Genomic DNA, 20,874 nt, shown 5'->3' with positions numbered 1-20,874 from the left:
ATGAGAAAGAAAAATAATTACCAAAATGGTGTAATTTTAAAGATATTTGTTAAAATGGTGTTTTTTTAAAAAAATATTTACTAAAATGGTGTTTTTTTAAAAAAATATTTACTAAAATGGTGTTTTTAATAATTGAACTACTTAAATTATTGAGATTTTGGTAAAATACTATCTTATAAAGCATTTTGCCCTTTTTTCAAATCTTAATTAAGTAATTGAACTACCTAAATTACCTTTTTTCTTTATTCACTAATTTAAACATCCCTACCTAATATATTTATAATACACATAAATCTCAACCATTCATTTTTCTCTTTCTCCTCAAATCTCAACCATTCATTTTTTTCTTCCGCCTCCATAAATCATTTTATTCTTCTAATTCATTCAAAATATTTTATCTCAAAAACCGTATATCGATAAGTTATAAAAACCGTATTGGTTTTCTTAAAATTTATGTTTTTTCATTACAGATGTCATTCGATATACTTTCGATGAATTTTTAAATCGGAGGGCAAAACCCATACGGTTAAAGTATCTGGCTATATACTTTATAACTTATCATCCCCACAACTTCACAGTCGCAATGCGCAGACACCATAATACAGTACACCACAAGCCAGCCACGCGCCCGCCTGATAAATGAATCTCATCCTTCCACGTGTTACACAATCCTACGGTTACACACTCCAATTGATTGATTGAGTTATATACTAGTATATATCTATCATCACCTCTTCTCTTCCTTATCATTTCATTTCCCTAATTTTCACTCTCTTTATTTAAAAAAATCGTCATCATGCTTCTCAGAGCTCCTCCGGCTATCTTCTGTCCCGGCACCGGAGATAATCTCACCGGATCTTCGCGTTCAATTCCGTCTGCTTCACATTCTCCGGCGATCGTTTGTGCGGCAGCGAAAGGCGGCGGCTCAAACAACAAACCGATAACTGGTGTTGTGTTTGAACCGTTTGAAGAAGTGAAAAAAGAGCTTAATCTTGTTCCTACTGTTCCTCAACAATCTCTTGCTCGTCAGAAATACGCTGATGATTCTGAATCCGTCATCAATGAACAGATCAAGTATACATATAATTTTCACTTTCATTATCATAATTATATATATATATAATTATAATTATTACATTTAGTGAGTATTTATTGGATGCATGCCAGGTGTTTGATATTAGTCCTCAGAGAATATATGTGTATTTTATAATTTTTTATTAGGTCGACGAGAATATATCTATCATGATTTTTGGATGTTATCGATATAGGTGACTGAAAATGATATTTAATTATTAACTGTGGTATCCTATGCTGATATTTTTATGGTTATGATAAGTTATATAACATAATTCACTAATTATGTATGTCTGTCTTTCTTTATAAAGTATCATTATGATGGGGACTTTTCTTTAAATAATGAATTGATGATAATTTAATTCAACTTTTTCTGTTTTGTTTCAGTGTTGAGTACAATGTTTCATATGTGTACCATGCTATGTATGCTTACTTTGATAGAGATAATGTAGCTCTCAAGGGATTAGCCAAGTAAGTTAAACTGTAATCATTGTCATTTCTATTTTACTAGTTATTACTGAAAATCAGTGGGAGAATGTTTGGTTCGATGATGGTATATTGTTACTTGTAGGTTTTTTAAGGAGTCTAGTGAAGAGGAAAGGGAACATGCTGAAAAGTTTATGGAATACCAGGTGTTTGATCATTTCATTGCAGTTTTTTTGGTTTTTATTTCATATGTTAGCGAACTTGGCGCAGAATTTTATTTTTTTCTATTATTAATCGAAATTGTATGCTTTCAGAACAAACGTGGTGGTAAGGTGAAATTACAATCTATTTTGATGCCGTTGTCTGAGTTTGATCACGCTGAGAAAGGGGATGCACTTTATGGTAAGCTCCATGCTATTATATATTTAATTTTATAATAATGTGAAGGTATAGTGGTATAGATGTATCATGTATATATATGTTTCTTAGCAAGTTTTTGTCCAGTGAAAGAGTAATTAGTATATCATGTACATTTAACCATCAAGTTTTTGTAGCTTGTGACTTGTGCGTTTATAATATGAAGTTAAATTTTATGAGTTGCTTTATGTGCTGCTCAACCCTTGAGATCTGATCCCTGTTTTTAATTATATGATGATTAATATTGTTTTATAGCTATGGAGCTTGCATTGTCATTGGAGAAATTGACAAATGAGAAACTTCTACATGTCCATGCGGTATACCATACTTTTTTGCATTTTTGTGTGTACTCACTAGTCACAAGTAAAACCAACTAATAATTGCTAATTATCTCAATGGAAAATGGATATTTGTTACTGAATTATGATATGTGATGGTAACAGGTGGCCACCAAGAACAATGATGTGCAATTGGCTGATTTTGTTGAAAGCGAGTTCTTGGGTGAACAGGTAGAATTCTAGATTTCACGTTATAGTTTCTGATTTTCAATGGAGTAGTTGTCTTTTCTCATTCTTTCCATGAGAGAGAGTTGATATCATTTCCTGTGATATAAGGTTGAGGCGATTAAGAAGATATCTGAATATGTTGCTCAGCTAAGAAGAATAGGCAAAGGACATGGTAAGTTTACTACTAACTTCTTATTTGAATTTTGAGGTTTATCTATCATATGGTAAGCTAATCAGTAGTAATTTTCTTAAAATATCAGGAGTGTGGCATTTTGATCAAATGCTGCTCAATGAAGGTGCTGCTGTTTAGCCAGGTCAAGTGCTCATGTTTTCTAATGTTATAAATGGTACTATCTTATGGTCATTACTCACTAGGAGATACGGTCAGAGATAATATTAGCGATAAACATTTTGATCAGTGCTAAAACTTGAGAGCATTTGTATAGTTTTGTTTTCCGTATTATGCTTGTTACAGATCTTGAACTTAGTTTGGTTCAATTGTAAGAACGCCTTTTTGGGTTCAGTCGTTTGTGGTTATATTTGGGTATTTGAATAAGTTAAACAATGGAAAATGGAGTTTGTAGACCATGGAAAATGGAGTTTGTAGATCATGGTCATTGCTTACTGAATTTGTTCTGGTTTATACTTTAATACATGCTTCATGTTTCTTATCAACTAGCTTACACAAGCATAAACAGGTTGACATTTCCTTGATCAAGTGTCAAACTGTGTTTTATACTTTTTTCGCTCCAAAATGTGTATTCCCACCTTCAAAGTATAATTCAAAGATTATACCATCAATGAACTCTATAATCTCATCTCAACTCACAGAGACAAGGAGCATAGAACACCAAAAAGTTGTGATGTGGAGAATAACATGAGTGGAATGAATCACCTACGAACTCCTCTCATTGCCTGTACATGTTTTATACCTAATTACGTAAACTCCTTTCGAACAAGTGACAGGGACACAACATACATAATTACCATCAGATTAGTTGTTGACTTTATGTGTCAGTTTTGAAAACGATCAACTAATATAAGTCATCTATAAATTAAACAGTCAAAAGCCCGTCTAGCTCAGTTGGTAGAGCGCAAGGCTCTTAACCTTGTGGTCGTGGGTTCGAGCCCCACGGTGGGCGATTTTTTTTTTTTTAATAATCTTTTAGTTACTCTACTTCTTGCTTTAGTATTTACAATCTTTTCTAGTTTGTGCACATCAAACATATGATCGTAGCCGTTCAGATCGTCAAAACTAGAACGCGAAATCAATCTCTATCTCAGGTCCTAATTTTTAATGCCCTTTTTAACTATATTTTAAAATCCATAGTCACACTATTTTACCGCAATCTCTTCCACTTTCCAAAAAGACACTCACTTTCACATTCACAAACACACTTTCTCTCCGATCACCGACAAATAAATGGCGATTTCCGTTCATAACCTCCTAAAAGAACGCCGATATCCATTCATCGCATCTCTCTTGTTAATACTCGTATTCGTCACGGTTTTCATCTTAACCACCAACACTTCTCAACCGCCATACCGCCTCCCTCCTCTGCAACCACATTCATCATCATCATCTGATCATCAAAACACATCTAATCATATATCTGTATCTATAGATTCCTCTGATACTGATCCTGTTGATGATAATGATAATATTGATGATAGTTTTCTGTATGTATGCCCGGGGCCTATGGCGGTGGATTACATACCGTGTTTGGATAACTGGAAAGTGATAAAGAGGTTGAAATCGAGAAGGCATATGGAACATAGAGAACGTCATTGCCCGATTCCTAGCCTCAAGTGTTTAGTTCCACTGCCTGATGGTTATAAAGTTCCGGTTCCTTGGCCTCAAAGTAGGGATATGGTGAGACATTATTTGCTTCTTTGGTAAGCTTTTATTTCTTCTATATATTTTCTTTATTATTAATAAATATTATTATATATTAACATCGCTGATTTCATTCACTTTGGGTTATCTGTGTTCAATTTATGATTTTTGAATACATTTGTTGAGATAGTTTGTATTTAAAAAAGGGCAGTAAGGAAAAATGATACTACTAGGCCACCATTAAGGTGCGGCCTGACCTCGTTACGAGAGATGTCAGGTTTGAATATCACGGTAAACATCTTGAGGGTGGCTAGAGAGAAGAATGTTTGAAAACGGTCACATAGATACCTAGAGGCCGCCTACATGTGACTTCCTAGAGTAAGCTGAGATGGAAAATCTTTATTCGTTTACATGATACTACTACTAAACGGTAAAAACAAGTCTAAACTTATTGTGCCAACACGGCACAAAACATTTACAGTTAGATAAATATTGATTTCATGCATTTTTGTTGAAAATTTACCCATTGATTTTTTCGCCAGTAACCTAATGTAGGCTTTTTGTTATTTAGGACTTCCATTTTAGTCCTGTTATTATCATTACTTAAATAAATGGGACTGCACAGACTGCACTCACTAACTCTGTAGATTCCATGTGACTTTCCTTTTTTATTACTATATCATAGAAACAAGAGTCCTGCTCGTGCAGGTTAACTTATTTTAATCCATTAGTTTATAACAAATGTCAGTTCATATTGGAAAATTCATCTGAGTTTGTTATTTTAATTAAGGTTGCATACATTGGATATTTAACTATATTTGATGATTATTTAAAGTGATGGGTTACTTATGTGTGTGTAAAGTAACATTTTGCTTCTAGTTGCACATTTTCCAAGCTTAAGTTGCACATGTCACGTAGACGTCGATACTATGTAATGCTATTCAGTATATAGGTTGTGACTTTTATCGGGGATCAATATGATTTTTTTTCTTAAGAAAGCAATTAACCACACATTGTCCACCATGAAATTAGAGCCCACAACCTTTCAGGATCATATAAATTATCGATGGGCAACTGCATAATGCATATATCCATGTGAAACCTTGGATAAATTGCACTTGTAATTATATACCCAAAATATGCTATAAAAGCATTTTGTATATGCTCATTAAAATATGTTTTTTTGTTATATATGCATTTTTTTAAGGTTTGAGGGGGCGATATAATGATCTATGCAATTCCCCTGTTTTCTACTGTCCTGTATAGCAGTAAACGGGTTGTTGCTAAATGTGTTCACTTGATGGTTAACTGTTTGCGTAGATTTTGTGTTTTCCTTATATTCTTGATATTACATAACACAAAAAGGATATTTGTCTTTCATATGCTTATTTGGGCGTTCTGTGGTTTGCAGATATGGTTTAACAATGTCCCACATCTTAAGCTTGTGGAGTACAAGAAGGAACAAAACTGGGTTAAAAGATCTGGTGATTATCTTCTTTTTCCCGGAGGAGGTACCCAGTTTAAGGAGGGAGTTAATCATTACATTCGCTACATAGAAAAGGTAATATATGTTGCTATTAAGTTATCATTATTTCTTTTGGGAAGCAAATTGAGCCCTATATCTGTAGTTTATGCATATATGTTTAACTAGTTGGATCATTACAGTTTCTGAGTGTTAGATGATTGTAAGCCAAAAATGTTTATTTGGTGTCACATGGAAGAGAGGATACATCCCCTGGGTTTATTACGCCTTTACATAGAGTTTATTGACATCTTGTATAAATTATTACTCATAATTCTGAAATGTAAAGGTCCCTGACAATTTTGTATGCCTTGTGAAATCCAACACACATAATGTAAAAAACAGAAGGCTGACTTATTAAGGCAACCCATGTCTAATGAATCCCGACTCTGAAGTCTGTCTTTGTTGGTGTAGTTAACAACATGGTGATAACTGATAAGCTTGCATTTACATGTTCCAATTGTCCATGGATAGACTTATTCTGGAAGTTTACATGTTTGGACCAAATAATTTTGGCATAAGTATCTAGATTTATATTATTTGAGTTTATGGTGTCGAGCAATGGCAGATATCAATAACTGCTATTCATTGGCAGGATGGCAGATATCAATAACTCTTATTCATTGGCAGGCTGCTTCTCTTAGTTTAAATCTTTAAAATCTTGTAGTTCACTTTAAGCTGCATAGTTTTCTTTTTTAACATACACAATTTCCTTTATTTATTTATGGTAGATGTGCTGCTGGTCATTGATATAATTATTATGCTGTCTTATTTTATGGTGGATGTGTTTATGGTCATCATCTCCATATGTATGCTGTGTTATTTTATGCGATAGTGATCGGCCAATACATCAAATACACATTAGTATTTACAGATGTTTGTTGTTTTATTGCCAAACTTGGCTGTTGAGTCATTAATACAGATCTAGTTGTATTACGATTTCACCCCTTCTTGTATTTATGATTTTTTTGTTTCTTCTAGAACCTGCCAAAAATCAGTTGGGGGAAGCGCACAAGGGTGATTCTTGATGTTGGTTGTGGAGTTGCTAGCTTTGGTGGCTATTTGCTTGACAAAGATGTTATAACCATGTCATTTGCTCCAAAAGATGAACATGAAGCTCAAATACAGTTTGCTCTAGAGCGAGGAATTCCTGCCACTCTCTCAGTAATTGGCACACAAAGGCTGACATTTCCAGATAACGCTTTCGATTTGATTCACTGTGCACGATGCAGGGTTCACTGGGATGCAGATGGTAACGGCATATCATAATTGTTTTTCGTTTGCACCAAAAATAATTGTTTTTTTATGTAATGAGTATTAGACTGTAATTTTCGTGGATGAATTCTCAGGTGGAAAGCCATTGTTGGAGTTAAACAGGGTCTTAAGGCCCGGGGGAGTTTTTATATGGTCGGCAACACCAGTCTACCGCGATGATGAAAGAGATAAGAAAGTCTGGGACGGTGTGTATAGCGTTTAACTTAAACTTGGCCTTTTTCTTGTGGTAGCCAGACCTGACTTGCTGAAGTTGGAGGTGGATTCAACCCATTTAAAGATGAATGGGTCAATTTTGGGTTGGTGTTTTATGTCACGTTGAAAAAGAAATCGGTTAAAGGGGATCTGGTCAAACAGGTTCCATTGCACATAATCTTTTAATAACAGTTCTGGTCAAACAGGTTCCTAAAATCATTTTATTTGAAGGTTTCGGTTATCATTGTTATAATAATTCTTTGTAATCAGAATTAGCACATTTATTATGTATTTATGTATAAAGAGTAATGGTCCAACTAACCATATTGCCTAGTCTGTATCCATTGTGATATAAGTAAGCTGTTTCTGTTACACAATCTGCCCAAGCCGTGCATTTTGCCAACTCTACTTGAGTCTTTCTCCGTTTATGCTTAAACTGGTCATCTCTTTGGCTGATTGATGTTTTTTCTATTTCTTGCAGCCATGGTAGCTCTTACTGAAGCTATTTGCTGGAAGGTAGTCTCTAAAAGTGTTGATTCATCAGGAATAGGGCTGGTTATATACGAGAAGCCTCATTCTTCTTTCTGCTGTGAATCACGTAAAGAAAACCATCCACCTCTATGTGATGAAAATACCCGGTTAAAAACATCATGGTATATAAACGCATGTTGGTGCTATTTGAGTAAATGTATAGTTTTCATAAACATAATCATAATAGCCATCTTCATCTCCTTTTAGGTATACACCCCTTGATGGCTGTATTTCTGCAATTCCGTTAACATATACATGGCCTACACCTTGGCCCCAAAGGCTCACAAGCAAACCTTCAAGTCTTTCAGCAGAACCAGATGCTGAACGAACCTTTTTTGATGATAGCAAACACTGGTCTGAAGTTGTTGCAAGTGTCTACCGAGGAGGCCTGGGTGTGAACTGGTCAAGTGTGAGGAATGTAATGGATATGAATGCTGGTTATGGAGGGTTAGTTATTCTTACTGATTTGCTGCTATTATTTAACGGATCTCTTCTAGAGGTGCTAAAAGGGATGGATTGGTGAAAATTTTTGTTGTGGTCGAAATGGGACAAGATGGGTTTGTTGACCAAAATATTTCTCGCCCGAAACCCAAATATAACTTAATTACAGTTAGTGTCAAATCCCCATAACCCGCTTATGGCGGGATTGGGTAGCATTGATGTTGACAATTAGCGTGTCAAATATAATTGCGATAGTACATCATTTTAATAATACACTGATGTTCTGAATTAAATTATTAAGTAGGTTTTATGCATTAAAAGTTACACTATGGGTAACATTTTCCCTTTCATTTTAACTCTATTTTATTTTATACTTGATGCCAAGTAGAAAGAACACATAAACCTAGGTCTAAATTTCTATCTCTAGTGTCTCTAATTTTTGCGTCTAAAGATGTGTGGATTTTTGACAGGTTTGCCGCTGCTTTGACTGATCTACCTCTATGGGTAATGAATGTCGTGCCTGCTGATGGACCAGATACATTGCCTTTAATATTTGACAGAGGGTTGATTGGTATCTACCATGACTGGTGCGAATCACTGAATACTTATCCCAGAACGTATGATCTTTTGCATGCTAGTTTCCTCTTTGGCAACCTAACGCAGAGGTATATAACTTTTGTACTCGCCATCTTCTGAATTTTCATTTTCATCTTTGTGTCAACAATTTATTGTACTCTTAACAAAGTAAACATAGATTCGTCATACTCTTAACAAAGCACCTAGAGAAAGTGAATTATGTCTCCCCAATTGTTTCTACAATTGTGTTTGTGTCAACAATTTATTGTAGCTACTTGTTACGTTTATTTATAGCATGACAAATCTATGTTTACTTTGCGAATAAACTTGTAGGTGTGACTTGGTGGATGTTGCAATTGAAATGGATCGTGTATTAAGACCAGGTGGGGCTGTGATACTTGAAGATACCATAGAAATGTTAAACAACGTGAAGCCTATTCTGCGTTCACTACATTGGTCAACCACCTTATATCAGAAACATTTTCTCGTTGGCAGGAAAGGTTTTTGGCGTCCCAAATCTGAAAGGTAAACAACTTTTCTGATTTTCTTTCATGTATTACCTAGTTTTCTTTCTCTTAATTTATAGAGCAGGTGAAATGTTAATTCCCGATGCTCAAAGAGGAAAAAATTTCACAGTTTTTCTTTATTATATTAAATGTCAGTCAAATTAGTTGTCCGTGTAAGATATATGTTCATTAGCCGTTAAAAGAATAGCGAAGGATATGGAGGAGGGGTTATTTTTTTTTACAGTTGTTTGAGATTTTGATATACATCACGAAACCTCTTATATATTGTATAATTTTGCAGAAAAAGAAAAGGTTTTACATTACTTGAAATACTTTGTAATGATAGTTTAGGGGATTTCTTTCATGATTATATTATGAAATTTATAAAAAATTGCTACATATGTATATATGCATAGTGTGTATAGCACGCTGGCAACTCAGGCACACAGGCCTGCTTTTGAGTCAATACACTTACACTCTTAACAAAGCACCTAGACCGGCTATGAGTTGTGACTTGAGACCCTTGTGAGGTGGGCCCAATGCATGTTAACATTAACATGCATTGGGCCCACCTCACAAGGGTCTCAAGTCACAACTCATAGCCGGTCTAGGTGCTTTGTTAAGAGTGTATTGACTCAAAAGCAGGCCTGTGTGCATTGGCTATATACTCTTCTTTTTAAACCCTGGTTGTACTTCACCTTTGGCGGGCTAATAATCCACGAGGTTAAGGTGCCTTCTGTACATAAAACTGGATAAATTATCTTCTATTAAGCTGGACGTGACTCTTAGAATACATTTGCAGCTAGTAGAATTTCAATTTTAAACCTCCATCTTCATGTGAGAGTTATCCTCATTTCTAGATTACCGGTAAGCCAACTCCTAGGAATTTTTGTGTTGGCTGTTTGACTTTATTGACCGTATATATCTTGTTAAAAATTTAATCCTAGCCTTCAGAATACGATTTAAAGCAAAAATCCGCCAACAGTAAACTAATTCTGGACTATAGACACTCTTTATCAGCCTCTGACCTTCATCTAGGCTAGCGGTTATACAACTCTTGCACTTTTCTTTCATCTTTATTCGTTAACACGAAGTCAGATATGAAATTGCACATCATGACGTGCAAAGTAAAAATTAAATATATCAACTATTGACTCTTTAAGCCTTTGAGTTGGAATTGACCTATGTTAGATGTTTGAAGAATGGAAGAGAACTTTGTTTATATTTGAAGTAGTTATGTTTATGTATAGATACATTTAGTATTAACATTCTTTTTATATAATGTCTCTACATTCATGAGGCTGGGAACTCGGTCCTGTACAATGAGTCTTTCACACCTCACTCACGGGGAGTCAAGGACCCTTAAACCCTTTTGTGCGCATTGAGCCTTTACAACTTCAATTGTATGTAGTATATGTGCTTAAACTTCACACATAAAAGGAGTGTGGTTAATGAAGATGGGAAGAGCAATTGAACCTTGTCATTGACTCATAGCAATCATGGTTCAAACAAATTTGAAGACGAAAATAATTAAGTAATGATACATAGGCCAAAGAATTATAGAGGAGGTGCCAAGATTCGTAGGGATAAGTATACCAGGCAAAGAACAAATTCGTAGCAATCTCTATTTGCTAGTGGCTATTAGTAAAGAATTAGAGATGGTGGCTGCTAGTTTAAGAGGGTTTGTGGTTATAAGCATGCTAGACTAGAACGAATCTCGAAGGTGTATTATTTTGAAAGTTTATCTCAATTAGTTGGGAAATATTCTTTATTCAAACCATGTGCTTTTATCACCAGTCCTATGCAAACCACGTTATATTTAGGTACCGAATTCAACTCTTATAATGTCATTTAATTCCTTGACATAATATATTGACAATTCACTTTTAAATCAACGAAAGGAATTTAGGGGTCGGATCGAATTTAGCCACGGGAACATAAAGAGTTCTAATAGGTACCATAAGGTTGATGATCATTGAAATCTTATTAAACGAGACATTTTTGTGATATTCAATTTTAGTTACAGGGAACATGGTAACATTAACATCTTTCAGGTAGTTGGCTTTTAATTCTCTCAATAGGTGTCTTCCTTTTTATTTTTTTCCGGTATCAAAGAAAACTTACCACTTAAATATAAGTATGTATTATTTGATGTTGTTGTAGTTATCTCCCTACAAAACCAAAGGTCTAAATCAATCTTTATGTAGAACCAACCAGTCCTTGACACCATTGAATATGTACAACCACCTATATCATAAATGTTGTCTTATTTTCTCCATCGTTTCTAGAAATAAGAAAAATTTGAAGTAGAACATCAATCGAACTTCAAAATTTGAGGATGTATAGACCAACATCTTTCCTCAAATTTTCAATGTTAATGGACTTTTTCCAACATATATTTCCTGTTAAAATAGTGCACTGCATTATGTAAGTATATGTGTTTTATCCTACGTTATACAAAAAAAATTGGCTGACTATTAATTCCCTTCAATTGCTACACCTATCAATAACAGTATAAAACATGGAGTAATATGTTGAAGAAGGATTTACATTTTTCGTTGAGGATCAAAGTAAAATCAGTAGGTCAAGAAATAGTTTGATCGAGGAGAAATTGTGCTATCGATTCATACCCCATTGTTTGGGCAATGTGTAAAGGCGTTGCTCCTCTATGACACTCGACATCCATTCTTGCTCCTCTGATTATAAGCACCTCCGCCGTATCCTTGTTGCCACCAATCACTGCCATATGCAGCGGTGTCTTGCCTTCGGTGTCTGTACATTCTAGATCACAACCAAACTCAACTAGCAACATCACCACGTCGTTAAGGCCTTTGATGGCTGCAATGTGCATAGCAGTCAAACCATACTGATCTCTAAAATCAACGCTTGCATCTGTCTCTAATAGAAATTCAAGACGGATAAGATCTCCACGTCGTGCTGCATTTAATACCTCTTCCCCTCGTTCTAAGATTTCGACGATCTCTTCCTGCGTAGTTAACTAGGGTCAAGTTTTACCATATGTTTAAATACAAACACTAACTCGATACATAACATATGTATTTTCTAACGGATAGAGATCCTCTATTCTAACTACTGATATAAGAACGTTGCTCAGATTTAAATTTTCAATCAAGTATTTCTTGTATTTAGTAACTCTACTGTTTGTGGTTCTATGATGATAATACGGAGTAGAACGTAAAGCTTTTACCAAAATATAAATATGTTATATCAAACATTGATCTAAAAGGGGTAGTTGGCGATCATGACAGTTTGACCCCATGTCTTTAAACTACAATGATTACTCAATAATAGCCTATTATTGGAGTATTACTTACATTCACTTTTATATTTCAACCAGAATTTAAAACTCAGCATTACATTTCTGAGTTACATTACAATATTAATCACTATGCTACAGTATTTGTTTTCAAAAGTTAATATAACAGGAGCTTGATGATAACATGTATATGTATGTAAAACCAGTAATTGTATGCTTTGTTGTAAAATGACTGTGAGTACTTATAATTAGTCTACTTACATGTCCTTCGTCACGGGCAATATGAACAGCTGAACGGTCTGCAATCGAAGGGTTCGCTCCAAGCTCAACCAACACTTTAACCATCCGACGGTCACCTCTCGCTGCTGCTCTATACAATGCCGTCCAACCATCGTTACGCTTCGCGTCCACATTAGCCCCTGCACCTGCCAACACCTTAACACACCTCTCATACCCTTTGGTAGCAGCCAAATATAACGGTGTCCTTCCTTCTCTATCTTTACAATCCAACGACCCACGTTTTCCTAATTTAATCAATCTTGAAACCTCATCCGCCCGATCAAATGACACTGCCACGTGTAATTCTGTCCATCCTTTCTCTATCCATTTAGATTCTTCCACGTCGTCTAAATTTAAATTTGTTGACTCCACTTTCAATCCGGCCTCTAGTAACAAAGTAACCATTTCCACCGAGTTATCTAACCGACTTGCAACTCGGTGGAGTGACTCGGCTTCCCGAGCTGACAAGTCGGTCAATACCGTCCTCTGAATTTTGACCATACTCCTCACGGCTTCACAGTCCCCGTTATTCACCGCATGCCGAAGTAAAAATGGACCCACGAATGCAACTTTAAGTTTGATGTCTTGTGTCCAGGATGTGTTAGTAGTGTCCAAGTGATGAGTGGAATTGTTGGAGTGAGTCGACTCGGTGAATGGGACTCGACTCGTGCGGATAAGGAACCGGTCAGAAACAGAGCGTGGAAAAGACGAAGGAACTTGAGGTTGCGGTTTGAGGATTATTTGGAAGGTGATTTGAGATAAGGGAGAAATGAGTCCACTCGGTGGGTTGACTAGGAATTTTTGAGGCGATGATGTTTGGATTTTGAAGGCGACCGTGGCGGTGGCAACGAGAGATCTCAGGCGGACGGTAGTCCTGCATTTGCTTCCGAGCACGAAATCAATGCATACCACCTGATCCGATACTTCCACCAGCTTTTCCATCATTTAAGTATGTATGAATGTCGTTTTTTCGACTAGTTTCGGTAAAACACGTTTACTGCAGAGTTCCCTGATCGATGGGATTCCGTGCATATATTCAAAGCTTGATGTATACTCGATCTGCACCATTTGGAGAAGATAACATATCTGGAAGATATTAGTCCAGATTCACATAAATTTTGGGACCATTGTTGATTTTTTTTTTTGGCTTTCTGGGCCCATGATACTACAAACGAGTGATTAGTAATTAATATTTGTATTTTACTTATCCTACAAATATGTCATCAGCTTTTTGAATATTTCGAAGAAATTGTAGCTACGTATGTTCTTGAGCACATATGTAATGCCAAGGAATAAATCAATTGATGAATTGTTAAAGAGTGTTTGTTTGTTTGTAATACATCATGGGAAGCTAGCTAGGGGACAAATTAATTAGTCCACGACCCAAGCCACAAGGTACTACGTGAAAGTAAGAGTTACGATTCATGATGAGGAAGCAAATCCTTCATGAAACAATATCAAGGAATGTAACGTGGGATCCTAGCTAGCTTGCAAACGTTTTCTTTACGTCGACTTATATTTAATCGGAAGAAATTTATTGGAACATATATAGTATATAGTATAGTATTTCCATATAAATTTTGCTAGCTTGCAAACGTTTTTTTTTTTAATTTTATTTTTTGGAGAATACAGTCTCTCTATCGATTTACATCCTGACATTCTTCATATCCGGCTCACGACAAATTAGGCATTGTTGTTATTGTAGAATATTCATATCGCTTGGACGTTTAGAAACTAATTGGTACATCTATGTTGTTAAAACTTGTGGTTAAACATATTAATTGATTGTGGTTGAACAAAACTTTGACAAAAAAAGTCCCCGGCCAGCAATTTTGGTAAAATCATGATTGGATTCGAAAAAATAATCATGTGCTAATACTTATGTTGGGAATTACTTGATTCTAGTCGAAGCAAAAGTTCCACTTTTTACACATCTTTTTAGCTTCTTTATTTCTTACGCTCCATGTGGATTAAAGTTGACACAAAAATATTGTTCGTAAACTCAACTTATTGATATTGATATAAATTGGATACACTGATTGTGTTAAACGACAATAAAATGATTACTATACATTGATTCTCCGATGTTAGTCTATACTAAATTACTAAAGTATATAGACTTGTTTAATATACATGACTCGTCATCATCGCCACCATCAGTCTGTCACCATCACCACCACCCAGAGGCGGTACCAGGAAAAAATTCCAAAGGGGGCAAACTTAGAAAACTTATGAAAAATAAATTTAAAAGGGGGCAAAATGTTAAAAACCTATAGAAAATTTTTAAAATTTTATGAAAAAAATAAAAATATATGACAAAATTTAAGTTTGAAGGGGGGCATTGGACCCCCTTGCCCCCCCTTTAGTACCGCCCCTGCCACCACCAATCTCCACCATCACCACCACTGTCACTGTTGACGTCGCCGCTCACCACCACCACCACCCGTCACCACCACAGCCATCGCCGCCATTATATCACCGCCGCCGCCGCCGCCACCGGAACGCCTATGTATTGTTCTAGGTCTCTGTAATGGAAGTTTGTGTTGAATCACTCGCGTTCACATATAAAAATTAGTTACAAAAATACAAAGTCGAACTTCGAAGAATAATAATATTGGTCCCACAAAGCAAGCATAATTATCTCTTCGAGTAAATCACAAAATCCGTCCCTCTAAGAGTTTTTCAATGTAAAATTTTGACCTCTAGAATCCTAATATGTACAAACTCGTCGTAAATTTAGTCTTATAGCTACAATACCATATATAAACAAAGTAAGTAAATAAGTAATACCTGATGTTATTTTTTTTACGGGTCTTATGTCTAAATATCGTCTTCAATGATGCATAAGGGAGATTGAGATAACGTAAATAGTCTTACCCTTAATTACTTTAGGTTGATAGACTGATTTTAAGTTTTATTAGAGGTAAAAAAAAAAAAAGACCTTCAACTTTATTGAACAAGAGTATCAAATCCTTGACCTATGTCTACATAAATAAACTTTAACCACTTGATCCAATTAGTTGATTAATACAACATATACTCGTATAAACAAACCAACAAAAAAGGAGCATTTGGAATACAATATTTCAAATTTCATAATGGATAGGAAGTCATTTTGTTAAGCCATTATATACACATCTTTGTGTAAATAAAAATCAAGACCACTAAACGATTAACAAAAGTCAATTATAATTAAAGTAAAAAGTAACTAAATCATAATTTACATGTCTATGTGTGATTAGCTAAAACCTAAGTAGAAAGTTAACATAGCTAGTTATATAGTCGACATTTCACAACCACATTGAGGCATATGGACTACTCAGTATGACATAACTCATTTTTACATTTCATCGAATTTACATTCTCAGCTATTAATCATTCTAGCTTACCAATGAGTTTTTGATACAGTGATTAGAGTTTTGCATCTAAAGAGTTTTTCATGTCCAAATCTAGAAATGCGTGTTTAAATATTAATTTGAAGTATCACATAATAGTTATATTTACTTAATGAAATTTATCAATTTATTATACGAGTATTGACTTAATGAAATTTAATAAAAGTAATCTAGTGTAGTTATCTTGACCTTTTATTGAGTGATCCCAAATAACACCTAACAATCCATTAAAACTTAAGTTCTCAACATACATCATTAAAGCCTAATTTATATATAATTAAAAAAAAAAAAGGATTAGCTTTGTCCTTCGAGTCGCCCACAGTAATCAATTTAGAAATAATTATATAAATTCTTCATTTAAAAGATTCAACTGCCGCATCTCTAATCTAACACACACTTTCTTGGCAACTTCCCGATCCCCACCCGCCAAAAAACACACACATACACATTTACTCATTTTATTAATTAATATAATACAAAATACAAATGTAAATGGAAAGAATAGCAATAATATTGAAACGAAGATGATAACGATGCATAATACACAAACACATTTAAATCCAAAACCTCATTTTCAATAACCCCACGCCTTACTCCTGACTGACTCTGTCGTCGTTAACTCCTATTCTACTACTACTCCTACTCTTTTTAGTCAATCTCATCATATATCATCACACACATTTTCTTTTTATCTCCCACCGGCTACCTACCTTTATTCATCGGAAAAAAAAAATAAAACTTGTATACATAGACACATTTATCTGTAAGTAACTTCTTCTTTTCAATTGTTTTCGAAGTCTATGAAAAAGAACGAGTATGTATGCATACGTATATAATCAGCTGTTTTTTTTACAAAAACGCGTTTTCAGACCTTTTTTTTTTTAAGGTTTTTGATTCGGTCTATATTAGTTCACGGACAACTGTAAATATTTGGATTTCCATTCCATCTATATACAATTCCGTGTTTCGTTTCACACAATATTTTGATCAAATTTATTCATTCATTAATTATTTTTTTTATGCTCTCTGTAACAGCGGTTGCGAGTCAACTCGGTTGGTGAATCGGAGGTTTCTTCAAGGATTTTAACTTTCTTATTTGATTGATTGATTGATTGATTAGATTCCAAGTGTTTTTCGCCTTGTGTAAATAGTATTAGAGATGATGGAGCTTTTTAGATTAGAGCGATTTCGAATTCTGAATTCGGTGTTGATCATCTGTTTACTGTTTCATAGTATCAATTTATGCTTCTCCCTCAACCATCAAGGTATATCAAAAAATACTTACAATTCATATATTCAAATCATTATGTGTGTATATATTTAAATGATTTATATGTATATATATTGTCTGGCTGCAGGGCTTACCTTGATAAGATTTAAAGATAAAGTCGTAAATGATATTGCAGCAGTGCCTAATCTGTGTTCATGGCTTGGTGTAGACTGCTCCATGAGACAAATTATGTCTTTGTAAGTAATAATAATAATCTCGGTTTTTAAGAGGCTACTCGGTGTATAAATCTTTTGATCTGAACTTAGGATTGTTTTCTATACTATTTGAATTGAAATACTTGACAATAGCAGCTCTAGTATTTTTTTTCTTAGGAATATTGGTCAAACTGGAATTAAGTCCCACCGGAAACTGCTACAATCGGAGAATATACAAGTTCCGTCACGAACACCTTCACCTTCCCCGTCACCGTCTCCATCTCAGCTGCCACCAACAGGTGCACCGGTGGCGCCACCTTCACCATCTCCTTCCCCTGTAACTCCAGTCATCCCAGATCAAACCGTTGCTCCTTCTACAATCTTATACCCTCCACCTTCCCTTCCTTCTCCAAGTCCAACACCTGCGACACAACGTTCAAAGAAGAAAAACAAAAACCATGTTCCTTTAATAATAGCCGCTACGATTGGAGGCTTTGCTTTTGTTGGTGTTGTAGCTTTGCTATTATTGCGAGGCAATAAAGTGGCCACTGTTAGGCCTTGGGCCACAGGACTAAGTGGGCAATTGCAGAAAGCATTCGTAACTGGTAAATATTCATGTCTCGTATTCGCTTTAATTAATGGAGTGCTTGTTATCTTATCAAAGACTAAACCTTTCAACATATCAGGAGTTCCAAAGCTAAAAAGATCGGAGCTTGAGGCAGCTTGTGAAGATTTCAGCAATGTCATTGGTTCTACATCAACTGGGACTATATATAAAGGGACATTATCGAGTGGAGTTGAAATAGCAGTTGCTTCTGTGGCTGCACCTTCTGCAAAAGATTGGTCAAAGCATCTTGAGAGCATGTTCAGGAAGAGGGTACTTACTTTTCTTATAAACTTTAGTTCCTAGTTTTGGTTAATGAGTTTCTTGCTTTCTAATTGTTTCTGTTTTGATATGATCTCAGATTGACATGTTATCGAAGGTAAACCACAAGAATTTTGTTAACCTTCTTGGATATTGTGAGGAAGAGGTGCCTTTTACCAGAATGATTGTGTTTGAGTATGCTCCAAATGGAACTCTCTTCGAACATTTACATAGTGAGTATCTGGAATTTTTTGATCTTCTTATATTGAGCTTAAATATCTTCCAATTTTGAACACATTCATAGGGAGTGTTTGGATTTCTTTACTAATAACCTGATACTTTTAAGGAAGTTAAGAAATCGTGACAAGATGAGCAGTTCTGTTTGCATCATGTATTAAATTACTGATCCATAAAATTTTATTTGACCCAAATAATCGAATAAACAAAAGCAGAATTGCTGCAATCAGTTCCAACATTCAAAATGAAACACCCCTTTAGTTTTGGTTAAATAAGCGAATATTTGTTGTTTTACTTTATGGAATATCGTTCTTAGTTGCCATATTTTAAACTTCTTATGATCTTTTCAGTACAAGAAGCAGAGCATTTGGACTGGGGAATGAGGATGAGAATCGCAATGGGAATGGCATACTGTCTAAACTACATGCACCAACTAACCCCACCCATATCACACAAAAACCTTAACTCTTCATCAGTAAACCTCACTGAAGACTATGCATCCAAGATATCAGATTTTAGCCTATGCAATGAGTTATATGCTGCAAGCCCCGAACAAACCCCTGAAAGCAATGTTTACAGTTTTGGTGTCATACTATTCGAGATGGTAACAGGTAGAATCCCTTATGCTGGAGCTGATACCGTTGATGATTGGGTTATAGACTTCTTGAGAGGGGATAACTCCTTGACCAAATTGGTGGACCCCACGTTAGATTCATTCGATGCCGATCAACTCGAAGCTATTAGTAAAGTGATAAGATCATGTGTTGTTTCTGACACAAGAAAGAGACCGAAAATGAGTGAGGTTACTTCAAAATTAAAGGAGATAACAAGAATAGCACAAGATGGAGCTACACCAAAGATTTCACCTCTTTGGTGGGCAGAACTTGAAATATTATCGACCGAAGCAACATAATTAACGTAAGTGTTTATTGGTTTTTCGTCTTATAAACCAATGGAACTGGGAATATATATACATCTACATCTATATATGTACATATCTATATGTTTGGTAGATGTGCATAGATACAAGAGGTTTTTCTTGGGAGTTTGATTTTTGGAAGTGTGTGTGAGGAGTTTCCGAAGTAAAAACAAGCATCACTTTCAGTAATTTCTTTGAGACTCGGGTATTTTCTCTCTTTTATCAGTTGTATCGCTGCGACTAATACTTGTTTCATTGCTAGAACACCGTATGTGTTCTACAATGCTGTTTGAGTAATTTAACAGAATTCCAAATGCCAATCAAACTTGGAAACTGTAATTTTTTGTTATTTGAAAAGTTTGTGTTAGATTTAGTAATGAATGGATCACATTAAAGAGTAATTTATTTGTAACTAGTCCAACAATGTAGTCATCAAGTTTCATCGAACCAAAGTTTGAGGATTTGAAAAACCATACTTTATATTTGAGGTGTGCAGATGTCATACTTAAATGAGAGGCGATCCGTACACCGAAAAAGCGATACATACACATAAATTGTATGCATCACTTATTTTTACCATGACTTCAAAACGTTTCTAACCTATGTGTATGTATATTTCATTTTCTTTACTTGTGCAAATTAGTGAATTACACATTCACGCAAATGGTCAGACTTTTTGGCAAGACTTTGATAATTTTGAAATGACATAAGGTGTATATAATATATATATGTTTGGTACAAAAGCCCTAGGCATTAATGATTTAAACAAGATATCGTGAGCAGATAGTAGGTGCATTATAGATTGTGGTTGTTTTCATCTTTACTAAACGTGAAGAAACCGGCAGCCGGCCCGTGGGCTTATGTGGTCCTTTCTGGTTGGCACGTAAAATCCAAATTGAAAAGCACCAAGTTTTTGAAAACTTTACCTATGAACAGGTCTCATTTTTTTTTTCTTTTGAAAAAGTATGTCTCTCTCATGTGGATATACATGGTGTCCACATAAATCATACTATTATTGTTATTATTTTATTTATTCTTTTATTAGTTGTCCTTACTTGTTGATTTTTAAAAATATATATTAAAATATGATTTTCTATTCTTGACTTTGTACTTGCACCAAAGTTAACATTCTGGTTTTAATTTTTAAACAAGTTGAGTTTCAAAAATAAGCACA

The 20,874-nt window shown here is 35.0% G+C and overlaps 4 protein-coding genes and 1 non-coding gene across 5 annotated transcripts; 4 read left to right on the top strand and 1 right to left on the bottom strand.

Annotated features, from left to right (window-relative positions):
* Positions 1 to 738: 738 nt before the first annotated feature.
* LOC122602832 (ferritin-2, chloroplastic-like) lies at positions 739 to 3,011 on the top strand. The gene is made up of 8 exons (XM_043775434.1): positions 739 to 1,074; positions 1,462 to 1,545; positions 1,646 to 1,706; positions 1,815 to 1,902; positions 2,173 to 2,234; positions 2,361 to 2,426; positions 2,532 to 2,595; positions 2,684 to 3,011. The coding sequence occupies exons 1-8, from the start codon at positions 797 to 799 to the stop codon at positions 2,731 to 2,733; spliced, it is 753 nt and encodes a 250-aa protein (XP_043631369.1). The 5' UTR covers positions 739 to 796; the 3' UTR covers positions 2,734 to 3,011.
* Positions 3,012 to 3,492: 481 nt separating this feature from the next.
* TRNAK-CUU lies at positions 3,493 to 3,565 on the top strand. The gene has a single exon. It is a non-coding gene; the product is annotated as a tRNA-Lys (tRNA).
* Positions 3,566 to 3,772: 207 nt separating this feature from the next.
* On the top strand, positions 3,773 to 9,633 carry LOC122602831 (probable methyltransferase PMT23). The gene is made up of 8 exons (XM_043775433.1): positions 3,773 to 4,296; positions 5,672 to 5,821; positions 6,764 to 7,034; positions 7,132 to 7,242; positions 7,731 to 7,902; positions 7,988 to 8,227; positions 8,692 to 8,886; positions 9,131 to 9,633. The coding sequence occupies exons 1-8, from the start codon at positions 3,847 to 3,849 to the stop codon at positions 9,324 to 9,326; spliced, it is 1,785 nt and encodes a 594-aa protein (XP_043631368.1). The 5' UTR covers positions 3,773 to 3,846; the 3' UTR covers positions 9,327 to 9,633.
* A 2,068-nt stretch (positions 9,634 to 11,701) lies between these two features.
* On the bottom strand, positions 11,702 to 13,999 carry LOC122606088 (protein VAPYRIN-like). Its single transcript, XM_043779048.1, has 2 exons — positions 12,842 to 13,999; positions 11,702 to 12,289 (listed from the first exon to the last, which is right to left on the bottom strand). The coding sequence occupies exons 1-2, from the start codon at positions 13,802 to 13,804 to the stop codon at positions 11,888 to 11,890; spliced, it is 1,365 nt and encodes a 454-aa protein (XP_043634983.1). The 5' UTR covers positions 13,805 to 13,999; the 3' UTR covers positions 11,702 to 11,887.
* Positions 14,000 to 16,850: 2,851 nt separating this feature from the next.
* LOC122605597 (inactive receptor-like serine/threonine-protein kinase At2g40270) lies at positions 16,851 to 19,889 on the top strand. The gene is made up of 7 exons (XM_043778558.1): positions 16,851 to 17,017; positions 17,290 to 17,519; positions 17,613 to 17,721; positions 17,857 to 18,284; positions 18,366 to 18,556; positions 18,645 to 18,777; positions 19,132 to 19,889. Exons 2-7 carry the CDS (start codon positions 17,414 to 17,416, stop codon positions 19,692 to 19,694), a joined length of 1,530 nt encoding a protein of 509 aa, XP_043634493.1. The 5' UTR covers positions 16,851 to 17,017; positions 17,290 to 17,413; the 3' UTR covers positions 19,695 to 19,889.
* The last annotated feature ends 985 nt before the right edge of the window (positions 19,890 to 20,874 follow it).

Source organism: Erigeron canadensis, chromosome 6 (genome assembly GCF_010389155.1).
Source record: "Erigeron canadensis isolate Cc75 chromosome 6, C_canadensis_v1, whole genome shotgun sequence".
NCBI classification, from domain to species: domain Eukaryota; kingdom Viridiplantae; phylum Streptophyta; class Magnoliopsida; order Asterales; family Asteraceae; genus Erigeron; species Erigeron canadensis.
Note: the sequence above shows the minus strand (reverse complement) of the source record. Positions and strands in the feature narration are given on the sequence as shown.

Bases quoted from the DNA above. Each gene is read 5' to 3' on its own strand.
- LOC122602832 (XM_043775434.1), top strand. From the start codon at position 797: ATGCTTCTCAGAGCTCCTCCGGCTATCTTCTGTCCCGGCACCGGAGAT. The intron at 1,546-1,645 runs GTAAGTTAAACT...TGTTACTTGTAG, and splicing joins GCTCTCAAGGGATTAGCCAA to GTTTTTTAAGGAGTCTAGTG. The intron at 2,596-2,683 runs GTAAGTTTACTA...TTAAAATATCAG, and splicing joins AAGAATAGGCAAAGGACATG to GAGTGTGGCATTTTGATCAA.
- LOC122602831 (XM_043775433.1), top strand. From the start codon at position 3,847: ATGGCGATTTCCGTTCATAACCTCCTAAAAGAACGCCGATATCCATTC. The intron at 4,297-5,671 runs GTGAGACATTAT...TGTGGTTTGCAG, and splicing joins GGCCTCAAAGTAGGGATATG to ATATGGTTTAACAATGTCCC. The intron at 8,228-8,691 runs GTTAGTTATTCT...GATTTTTGACAG, and splicing joins ATGAATGCTGGTTATGGAGG to GTTTGCCGCTGCTTTGACTG.
- LOC122606088 (XM_043779048.1), bottom strand. From the start codon at position 13,804: ATGATGGAAAAGCTGGTGGAAGTATCGGATCAGGTGGTATGCATTGAT. The intron at 12,290-12,841 runs GTAAGTAGACTA...TTAACTACGCAG, and splicing joins TTGCCCGTGACGAAGGACAT to GAAGAGATCGTCGAAATCTT.
- LOC122605597 (XM_043778558.1), top strand. From the start codon at position 17,414: ATGATGGAGCTTTTTAGATTAGAGCGATTTCGAATTCTGAATTCGGTG. The intron at 17,722-17,856 runs GTAAGTAATAAT...TTTTTTTCTTAG, and splicing joins ATGAGACAAATTATGTCTTT to GAATATTGGTCAAACTGGAA. The intron at 18,285-18,365 runs GTAAATATTCAT...TCAACATATCAG, and splicing joins GCAGAAAGCATTCGTAACTG to GAGTTCCAAAGCTAAAAAGA.